The following is an 11,260-nucleotide window of genomic DNA, read 5'->3' as shown; positions in this document are numbered from 1 at the left end:
GGGTCGCTTTAGAGCCTAGAACTTGCTTTGCTAGAACAGCCTGCCGCGTCCGTGGGCAATAAACAGTTCAACCTGCTCATTCAACATGTACATGCATTGACTACGGCGATCCAGGGTCTGCAGCATGACCGGAGTTGGTTTAGCCAGAATCCGGCCAGCCCAGCCACCACTCTCAGTCACCGGCGCACCATATGCATTTGGTCGGCCACAGCTCTTAGGACTGGGACCTCAAGTGGTCATGTTGGAGCCGACATACTTAGTAGAGTAGTCTCGGCTGGGATGAAAAACAATATACTCCAAGCCCCCATTCCGGCAGGGACTTCGTCTAGAGCCTCTCGCTTGTTCGATTCGTGGAGCCCCACCCTAGCAAGATGCCGACCTCAATAGGATAATCGAGAAAATGGACCGGCAGATCCATGCCCTCAGGAGGCAGGCTTTGAGGGTGAACGACAACCTCAACTTCACCTCGGAGCCCCCTTCTTCCGGCATATCATGAAGGAACCGATCTCATCTTGGTTCAAGATGCCCCAAGTGGAAACTTTACGACGACATCACTGATTCTCTGGATGACATGAAGAGCTTTATCAAAGGTGTTTTCTTTATCAAAGGTCTTATAGAAATCCTGTTTAAAAGGGTTCTATTTGTTCTTTCAATCATCCTATTTTGTTGAGGTGCCCTTGGTGCAGAAAAGTTATGTTTAATTCTATTTTCATTACAAAACTTTTTAAATTCATATTGTTTAAATTCGGTACCATGATCACTTCTTATTTTAAGAACATATAAATCTTTTTCATTTGAAATTCTTTTATATATTTTTGAGAATACAGAAAATGCTTCATTTTTGTGCCTAAGAAATAGTACCCATGTAAATTTTGAAAAGTCATCTAAAACAACAAAGCCAAAATATTTGCTACCAAGACTTGAAGTTCTTGTTGGCCCAAATAAATTCATGTGCAAGAGTTCTAAAGGCCTGAAGGTTGAAACCATATTTTTAGATTTAAATAAAACTCTAGTCTATTTTTCTAGCTGGCAAGCATCACAGATTTTATATTTTTCAAGACTCAATTTTGGTAGACCTATAACAAAATCTTTTCTAGCTAATTTTGAAATCAGATCCATACTTACATAAGCTAGTCTATGATACTACAACCAACTAGTCTTACTGATTTTGGCATTCATGGCTACTAAGTATTGCAAGTTTTTTATAGATAAATGGTCCAGATTGACTAAGTATAGATTGCCATGCCTATGCCTTGTGAACTTGATGCCACTCTCATTAGGACTGGACACCAAGCATATAGATGACTCAAATGATACTTTGAAGCCTTTATTACATAATTGATTAATACTAAGTAAGTTATTTTTAAGGTTATCGACAAACAGAATATTTTCAATAAATGAAGAGGGAGTGATACAAATTTTACCAACTCCACATTTTAAGGTTATCGCCAAAGGTGACCACCCCTCCTTCATTCTTCTTAAGAGAAATAAAGTGAGATTCATCCCCTATCATGTGTTTAAAGCACCCACTGCCTATGTACCATTTTTTTGTTTTCTCTATGGGCTAACAAACACACTTGCATTATAGAATCAAGTTTTCATTTTAGGTGCCCAAGCTCTCTTGGGTCCTTGCAGGGTAGTAATTATAGTTCCTTTTGGATAGTTTTTTTAATAGCAACTTTACCATTAAGATATTTGGTCTATTACTCTAGGTAAAGTATTTGTGCCCAGTATCATTATATTTAAAAATGTTTTCTTTCTTGTCTAATAGCTTGAAAATTTGATAAATATTTTCTTTAAAGATTTCTGTTTTAATAGAGAATTGTAGCCAAGTCCTGGTTTATCAAATATAGCATGTTGGCTATTCAACATCATGTTTAGTTTTTTCGGACTCAATGTAATTTATCTATGATTGGTTTTAACTTATTTACCACTTTGGCCCACAATAGGCGCGACCCCAACAGGGTCGGAACTTGGCCCATCATGGGCAAGGCCCAACAGGGCCCGAACTCGGCCTATATTGGACACGGCCTAATAGGACCCAAACTTGGCCTGCAATGGTGTAAAGGCCCGCATGTGGTTGGGCCGGCCTCCAAGTAAGGCGGCCCAACACATGAGAAAGGGCGGAGGGAGACTCCCGATTGGCTCCCTCCCCTGTTTTTTTTTTCAAAACCCTTCTCCCCTCCTTTCGAATCCATCGGAGGGGAGGTTAGAGGGCGATAAACCCTACCATATCGGGCGAGGATCGCCTCCTTTCTCTTCCTAGGGTATCAGCCGAGAGGCTTCTACACACAGAAGAAAAAAAAAAACAAGAGAGGAAGAGATCGGGTTTCTACCTTGCCGTGGGGAGGATCGGAGCTTTCGCCGTCGATCCGGTCGGAAGGACCTCGCCGGAGGCAAGGTGAGCATCTTCTCCCTCTCCTCCATCATCTTTGGCCCTTATCTCTTTGGGGAATGAGGCCGGAAAGCTGCCGGGTTGATGGAGAAGCCGACGCCTTGTTCGGCCTTCTCCTCTCTCGTTCCGGCCGGTCGTCACCGGTCGGGGACACACCGCCGGCACACCGGCCCTGCCACCGGCCGACGACCAGGGGCGTCGCCAGCCGTGGGCCACCGGCGGCCGAACCCCCTTCTCCCCTTTCCGTCGGGAAGAAGGAAGAGAGAGGGTCTTTCCCCTCTCTTTCTCTTATTATATAACCCTTTTATTATATTATTTGTTTATTTGTTGTTGGGTTTCCTTTTTACTCTTGGATCCGGGAAGATCATGGCTTTAAGGACTCTAGATAGACTTGGGATGCTAGATTTCAGAGGACCCTTTAGAGGATTAAACAGGGATCCTAGATCATCATATATCTTTGATAAATTTTAATAATGACTTGGTTCTGTAGGAACAATCTATTGGACAAGAGGACGCTGAGCAAAGTCCTGTGCATCTCGGTTCATAGATCACCGTGAGGGCGGGTGATTAGCTTCCAACAAAGAGTAAGAATCCTTGTACGCCAATCCTACATGATATAAATATTTTGTACTATATATATGTTTGATATGCTATGATCCAGACAAAGCAAAATGGTTTTTATATTTAAATTGTATTTTGATCGTCTTTGCTTGTGATTGGTATAATGATGGATGCATGCATGCGCATAACCTACACCTGCAAAAATTCGACTGATGGATGTGGTGCTCTAAACTAACTATGTGATATTGGTTGCCCCGTCACGGGCTGGAAACGTGACCGTGGTTAGTTTAAAGCCGGAAATAAATATAAAGGAATTGATGTGTGGATGTAAACTGGATTGTATGAAAAGGGACTTTGGGTTTATCTTGTTATTATGGCAGGCCCCGTCACAGGCTGAAAAATGTGGTACTTTGGTAGGCCCCCTTACAGGCTAGAAATGTGGAACTATAATGTGCAGGCCCCGCCACAGGCTGAAAATGTGATACTTTGGCAGGCCCCCTCACAGGCTAGAAATGTGGAACTATAATGTGCAGGCCCCGCCACAGGCTCAAAATGTGATACTTTGGTAGGCCCCATCACAGGCTAGAAATGTGGAACTATATTGTGCAGGCCCTGCCATAGGCTGAAAATGTGATAATTTGGTTGCCCCACCACAGGCTGAGAAATGTGACCGAGATTTGACCCAAAGTCGGAAAGATAATTAATCCGGATCAAGTTGAAGAAAAGGCATTGAAACTATAATACAGGTTTATAAGTTATCGTATGCTATATCATTATTGTGTGGCTGGACTTTTATTAATGTTTTATGTACATATTTATATTGATTATTTGAGGTTTGATAGCCAGTTTATGACTTCATGATATGTGCATCGACTTGTCGTGATTTTCAGATTTATATTATTATTGTGTTGGTGTGGATGTATAGAGATTCTTACTGGGCTGTAAAGCTCATCCCCTTTTCTTCTTTCTTTTTATCAGAGTTGCAGGATGCTTAGATTTGGATGGGATGGGCGCAGAGTGCAAGTATTAGAGTCATTAGCTAGTTAGTTTGTTTGTCCTTCTTTGATGTCGATGAACATTTGAAATTCTTGTAATTGAACTAATTTGTTTATTTGGACATATTGGACTGCTCTATTTGAATTACTAGATTAATTGTGGATTTATTGGAATTTTTGTTAATCATAGGCCTTGCATGATCTTTAGGGCACTGCTTTAGGGCTCATGTGGCCGGTCGCGTACCGAACCCGGGTGCTGGGTTCGGGGCGTGACAGAGTGGTATCAGAGCTAAAGGTTTAGGTATCCTAAGGTTTAGGTTCAGACGAGTGTGAGTGGGGGAAAAATATCTAATGACTTATTAAAGTACCCTCTAGATACATTTTTTTTGCAATCTTGAAATGTTAAAAGTAACTTGTGTAGGTTGATATGGCACGAGGGAGTGGACGTGGGCGTAATAGGAGGCCGACTCACTTTGCCGATGGCTTCGCTGCTTGGGCGCCCTCCGAACAACAAGAAGGTGCTCCACCCTCGCCGGCCAGGAGTATGCACCCACAGGAACACCATGTCAACCCTATTGGTAGTGCACTGGAAATGGGAACCCCGGAAACTCCAAGGACAGGAACGTCGGGTGAACCTGGAATTCAGCCTAATGAACCACTGAGTGCCTCTCAGATGATGCAAATAATGATGCAACAACAAGCTACTTCCCGTTCAGACATGATGAGAATGATGGAGATGCAACAACGCTTCATGGAACAGCAGCAACAATTTATGCAGCAACAGATACAACATCAGCAGTAGCAGGTGACTCCCCAGTATTTATAGGGGGCTACAAGTCGGCAGGAGCATCATGTCAGTTTGGCAGAATTCAAAAAGTTTGCACCATCAGCTTTTAAAGGCACTTCTGACCCTTTAGAGGCCGAGACTTGGCTGAATGAAATGGAAAAAGTTTTCAATGCTCTGAGATGCCCTGATGAGGATAGGGTTACTTTTGCCACATTTATGCTGCTGGGAGAAGCGGATATTTGGTGGAATGTGGAAAGAGGAAAGATGGGACAGAACACTACATCCTTGACTTGGGAAGAATTTAAGGAGCTTTTTCGTGACAAGTATATTCCCCAAAGTGTGAGACGGCAGAAATTTCGAGAGTTTACCCGGTTAGAGCAGGAAAACATGACAGTCGCAGAGTATGCTGCAAAGTTTGAGGAACTGGCCAGGTATGCCCCAAGACAGGTGGAGAATGAAAGAGAACGAGCTGAGAAGTTTGAAAGTGGACTCAGAGCCCGAATCAGACAACAGGTGTCTACCTTCGAGCTTTCTTCCTACAAGGATGTGGTTAACAAGGCTTTGGTAGTTGAAAGGGGCTTGAATGACACTCAAGAAGAGAGGGAAAGAATTTTGAAAAAGAGAAACAGACAAGCTGAGCTACAAAATAAGCATGGCAAGAATACAGAATTCAGGCCTAAGAAACAAACTACTGTGAATAATAAGACTCAGCGCAAGGATACTGTGAGATGCTATAGATGTGGCGGACCCCACTATCAGAGCGAGTGCAACTGGTTCAATGGGGATTGCTTTTCGTGTGGCCAGCAGGGCCACAAGGCAAGCACCTGTCCTAATCGCAGTGAGCAACAGGCTCGACAGACGTCTCAACCTATTTCGGGAGCTCCAGCAAATCAGGTATCTCAGAATGAACAACAACGGGGAGGACAACAGAGGCCTAGAATTCAGGGGCGAGTCTATGCACTTACACAACAGGATGCCAATGCCTCTAACACTGTGGTGACAGGTACGATTAAAGTCTCATCCACTAATGCCTATGTTTTGATTGATCCTGGAGCTACTCATTCCTTCGTATCTGTTGATTTTGTTAGAAGAAATAATATAATGACATATATGCCATTAGAGACTGAACTTTATATTTCCACCCCTAGTGGAGATGTAATCTTAGTTAACTCTGTCTGCAAAAATTGCATCTTAAATATTGAAGGCAGAGAAATGAAAGTAGATTTACTAGTCCTAGAGATGAAGGATTTCGACATGATCCTTGGGATGGACTGGTTGGCAGCATATCATGCCACTGTTGACTGTTTCGAGAAAACAGTAAAATTTCAAATTTCTGGTCAGCCAGAGTTTACTTTTAATGGTAACAGAATGTTACCTCCGCCAAAAGTAATTTCAGCCACACAGGCCAAGCGACTCCTTTGGAAAGGTGATGAAGGATTCTTAGCCATGGTAATGGGCACCCAGCTGGAAGAACTCAAACTAGAGGACATTCCTATTGTGAGGGAATTTTCTGATGTCTTTCCAGAGGATTTGCCAGGATTACCCCCTGATAGAGAGGTTGAATTCTCCATTGATTTGATTCCTGGCACTGGACCGATTTCTAAGGCCCCATACCGGATGGCTCCAGCTGAATTAAAAGTGCTAAAGGAACAACTACAGGAGCTGTTGGATCAGGGTTTTATCAGGCCTAGTGTTTCTCCTTGGGGTGCCCCTGTATTATTTGTGAAAAAGAAAGATGGCAATTTCCGGCTTTGCATTGATTATCGAGAAATAAATGGAGTAACAGTGTGGAACAAATACCCTTTACCGAGAATTGATGATTTGTTCGATCAGCTGCAAGGGGCACAAATCTTCTCAAAACTTGATCTACGCTCCGGATATCACCAGTTGAGAATAAGGGCTGAAGACATACCGAAGACAGCATTCAGAACTAGATATGGACACTATGAGTTTTTGGTTATGCCCTTCGGGTTAACAAATGCACCAGCGGCCTTTATGGATCTTATGAATCGGGTGTTCAAATCCTACCTGGATCAATTTGTGGTAGTATTTATTGATGACATTCTAGTTTATTCCAAAAGTCCACAAGAGCATGAGGAGCATTTGAGGATAGTATTACAAACTCTTAGAGAAAACAAGCTTTATGGCAAGCTGCAGAAATGTGAGTTTTGGTTAAATAGTATCACCTTTCTCGGGCACGTGATCTCCAAGGATGGCATCTCTGTCGACCCAAAGAAAGTAGAGGCAGTAGTTGATTGGAGTAGACCTACTAATGTGTCCGAGGTGCGCAGCTTTTTGGGAATGGCGGGATATTATCGGAGATTCGTTGAGGGATTCTCTCATATTGCCATGCCTCTATCTCGTCTAACCCAAAAGCAAGTAAAATTTGAGTGGAAGAAGGATTGTGAGCAGAGTTTTCAGGAGTTGAAAAGACGATTGGTGATAGCTCCGATATTGGCCCTTCCATCTGAAACAGGAGGCTTCAGCATCTATAGTATGCATCACACAAAGGTCTTGGCTGTGTTCTTATGCAGAATGAGAAGGTGATAGCCTATGCTTCTAGACAGTTGGAACCATATGAGCTGAATTACCCTACTCATGATTTGGAGTTAGCAGCTGTGATCTTTGCTTTAAAAATATGGAGGCACTTTTTATATGGTGAACATTGTGAAATTTTTACGGACCACAAGAGCCTGAAGTATATTTATACTCAAAAGGAGCTGAATTTGAGGCAAAGGAGATGGCTAGAGCTATTAAAGGATTATGACTTAACTATTAATTACCATCCGGAAAAAGCAAATGTTGTGGCCGATGTTCTAAGCAGGAAATCTTCAAATAAATTAGCGGCCTTGATCACTATACAAAGAAACATTTTGTTTGACCTAGAGAGATATGAGATTGAAGTACGACTGCATGATCCTCAGGTATGACTTGCTAATCTTATGGTACAGCCTACCTTGATTGAGAGAATTAACTCATCTCAAAAAGAGGATTCAGAATTACAGAGGGTAAGGGGAACAGTAGAATCTGGTGTCCAAAGTGAATTTCATGTGCATGAGGATGGTTCCTTAAGATTTGGTAGCAGATTGTGTGTCCCAAAAATTCCAGAACTAAGAAATGAAATTTTAGAGGAGGCTCATAGCTCGGCTTATACAATGCATCCAGGAGGCACAAAGATGTATCAGAATTTAAAGAGACATTTTTGGTGGAGTGGTATGAAAAAGGATATTGCTCAATTTATGGCTCAGTGTCTAGTATGTCAGCAGGTAAAAGCAGAACATCAGAGACCTGAGGGACCATTACAGTCTCTACTTATTCCTCAATGGAAGTGGGAGCATATCACCATGGACTTCGTGACTAGCTTGCCTAAAACCCTACGAGGTAATGATGCCGTGTGGGTAATTGTTGACCGGCTAACTAAATCAGCACACTTTTTACCTTTCAGAGTTGGTTTCTCCTTAGAGAGATTGGCAGGTTTATATATAGAGCATATTGTGAAGTTACATGGGGTCCCTGTTACCATTGTGTCAGATAGAGACAGTAGATTCGTATCACAGTTTTGGAAGAGTCTTCATAAGGCTCTTGGAACCAAATTGAGCTTTAGCACAGCTTTCCACCCCCAAACTGATGGACAGTCAGAGAGAACTATCCAGATTCTGGAAGACATGTTGAGAGCCTGTGTCATGGATCTAGGAGGAGCGTGGGATAGCCACTTATCACTAATAGAGTTTGCTTACAATAATAGCTTTCAAGCAAGTATTCAAATGGCCCCTTTTGAGGCATTGTATGGCCGGAAATGTCGATCTCCTATTTGTTGGGATGACGTGGGCGAGAGAAAATTGTTGGGCCCAGAAATAGTACAACAGATTGTTGATAAGGTGCAAGTGATCAGAGAACGACTCCGTACAGCTCAGAGTCGCCAAAAGAGTTATGCTGATAATAGAAGGAGAGAACTGGAATTTCAAATTGGAGATCACGTTTTCTTGAGAGTGTCACCTACAAAAGGTGTGATGAGATTTGGGGTTCGTGGCAAATTGAGCCCTAGGTATGTTGGTCCGTTTGAGATTTTGGACAAGGTTGGGGAGGTGGCGTATCGACTGGCTTTACCACCGGCTTTATCCAGTGTGCACAATGTTTTTCATGTGTCAATGTTGAAGAAATATGTCCGAGATCCGAGTCATGTGGTAGCATATGAGCCATTACATCTTCAGGAGGATTTGACCTATGAGGAGTTTCCGGTACGAATTGTGGACATAAAAGATCAGGTACTACGACATCGAACCATTCCTTTTGTGAAGGTACAATGGAATAATCATACAGAAAGAGAGGCTACTTGGGAGCTCGAAGAAGAGATGATAGTCAAGTATCCGCAGCTTTTTGAAACCTCAGGTATGTCAATTTCGAGGACGAAATATTTTTTTTTAGGGGGGGAGAATGTAAAGGCCCGCATGTGGTTGGGCCGGCCTCCAAGTAAGGCGGCCCAACACATGAGAAAGGGGGGAGGGAGACTCCCGATTGGCTCCCTCCCCTGTTTTTTTTTTTCAAAACCCTTCTCCCCTCCTTTCGAATCCATCGGAGGGGAGGTTAGAGGGCGATAAACGCTACCATATCGGGCGAGGATCGCCTCCTTTCTCTTCCTAGGGTATCAGCCGAGAGGCTTCTACACACAGAAGAAAAAAAAAAAAAAAGAGGAAGAGATCGGGTTTCTACCTTGCCGTGGGGAGGATCGAAGCTTTCGCCGTCGATCCGGTCGGAAGGACCTCGCCGGAGGCAAGGTGAGCATCTTCTCCCTCTCCTCCATCATCTTTGGCCCTTATCTCTTTGGGGAATGAGGCTGGAAAGCTGCCGGGTTGATGGAGAAGCCGACGCCTTGTTCGGCCTTCTCCTCTCTCGTTCCGGCCGGTCGTCACCTGTCGGGGACACACCGCCGGCACACCGGCCCTGCCACCGGCCGACGACCAGGGGCGTCGCCAGCCGTGGGCCACCGGCGGCCGAACCCCCTTCTCCCCTTTCCGTCGGGAAGAAGGAAGAAGAGAGGAAGAGAGAGGGTCTTTCCCCTCTCTTTCTCTTATTATATAACCCTTTTATTATATTATTTGTTTATTTGTTGTTGGATTTCCTTTTTGCTCTTGGATCCGGGAAGATCATGGCTTTAAGGACTCTAGATAGACTTGGGATGCCAGATTTCAGAGGCCCTTTAGAGGATTAAACAGGGATCCTAGATCATCATATATCTTTGATAAATTTTAATAATGACTTGGTTCTGTAGGGGAACAATCTATTGGACGAGAGGACGCTGAGCAGAGTCCTGTGCATCTCGGTTCATAGATCACCGTGAGGGCGGGTGATTAGCTTCCAACAAAGAGTAAGAATCCTTGTACGCCAATCCTACATGATATAAATATAACTATATATATGTTTGATATGCTATGATCCAGACAAAGCAAAATGGTTTTTATATTTAAATTGTATTTTGATCGTCTTTGCTTGTGATTGGTATAATGATGGATGCATGCATGCGCATAACCTACACATGCAAAAATTCGACTGATGGATGTGGTGCTCTAAACTAACTATGTGATATTGGTTGCCCCGTCACGGGCCGAAAACGTGACCGTGGTTAGTTTAAAGCCGGAAATAAATATAAAGGAATTGATGTGTGGATGTAAACTAGATTGTATGAAAAGGGACTTTGGGTTTATCTTGTTATTATGGCAGGCCCCGTCGCAGGCTGAAAAATGTGGTACTTTGGTAGGCTCCCTCACAGGCTAGAAATGTGGAACTATAATGTGCAGGCCCCGCCACAGGCTGAAAATGTGATACTTTGGCAGGCCCCCTCACAGGCTAGAAATGTGGAACTATAATGTGCAGGCCCCGCCATAGGCTCAAAATGTGATACTTTGGTAGGCCCCATCACAGGCTAGAAATGTGGAACTATATTGTGCAGGCTCTGCCACAGGCTGAAAATGTGATAATTTGGTTGCCCCACCACAGGCTGAGAAATGTGACCGAGATTTGACCCAAAGTCGGAAAGATAATTAATCCGGATCAAGTTGAAGAAAAGGCATTAAAACTATAATACAGGTTTATAAGCTATCGTATGCTATATCATTATTGTGTGGCTGGACTTTTATTGATGTTTTATGTACATATTTATATTGATTATTTGAGGTTTGATAGCCAGTTTATGACTTCATGATATGTGCATCGACTTGTCGTGATTTTCAGATTTATATTATTATTGTGTTGGTGTGGATGTATAGAGATTCTTACTGGGCTGTAAAGCTCATCCCCTTTTCTTCTTTCTTTTTATCAGAGTTGCAGGATGCTTAGATTTGGATGGGTGGGCGCAGAGTGCAAGTATCAGAGTCATTAGCTAGTTAGTTTGTTTGTCCTTCTTTGATATCGATGAACATTTGAAGATCTTGTAATTGAACTAATTTGTTTATTTGGACATGTTGGACTGCTCTATTTGAATTACTAGATTAATTGTGGATTTATTGGAATTTTTGTTAATCATAG

The 11,260-nt window shown here is 43.0% G+C and overlaps 1 protein-coding gene across 1 annotated transcript; it reads left to right on the top strand.

The window, feature by feature from the left end:
• Window positions 1-4,533: 4,533 nt before the first annotated feature.
• LOC148715485 (uncharacterized) lies at window positions 4,534-10,102 on the top strand. The gene is made up of 2 exons (XM_089930694.1): window positions 4,534-5,741; window positions 10,008-10,102. Exons 1-2 carry the CDS (start codon window positions 4,892-4,894, stop codon window positions 10,064-10,066), a joined length of 909 nt encoding a protein of 302 aa, XP_089786820.1. The 5' UTR covers window positions 4,534-4,891; the 3' UTR covers window positions 10,067-10,102.
• Window positions 10,103-11,260: the final 1,158 nt, after the last annotated feature.

Source organism: Phoenix dactylifera, chromosome 5 (genome assembly GCF_051530095.1).
Source record: "Phoenix dactylifera cultivar Ajwa chromosome 5, Ajwa_hap1_PhDact_Kaust_v1.1, whole genome shotgun sequence".
In the NCBI taxonomy this organism is placed as follows: Eukaryota; Viridiplantae; Streptophyta; class Magnoliopsida; order Arecales; family Arecaceae; genus Phoenix; species Phoenix dactylifera.
Note: the sequence above shows the minus strand (reverse complement) of the source record. Positions and strands in the feature narration are given on the sequence as shown.

Bases quoted from the DNA above. Each gene is read 5' to 3' on its own strand.
- LOC148715485 (XM_089930694.1), top strand. From the start codon at position 4,892: ATGGAAAAAGTTTTCAATGCTCTGAGATGCCCTGATGAGGATAGGGTT. The intron at 5,742-10,007 runs GTACGATTAAAG...TTGGTTCTGTAG, and splicing joins CTCTAACACTGTGGTGACAG to GGGAACAATCTATTGGACGA.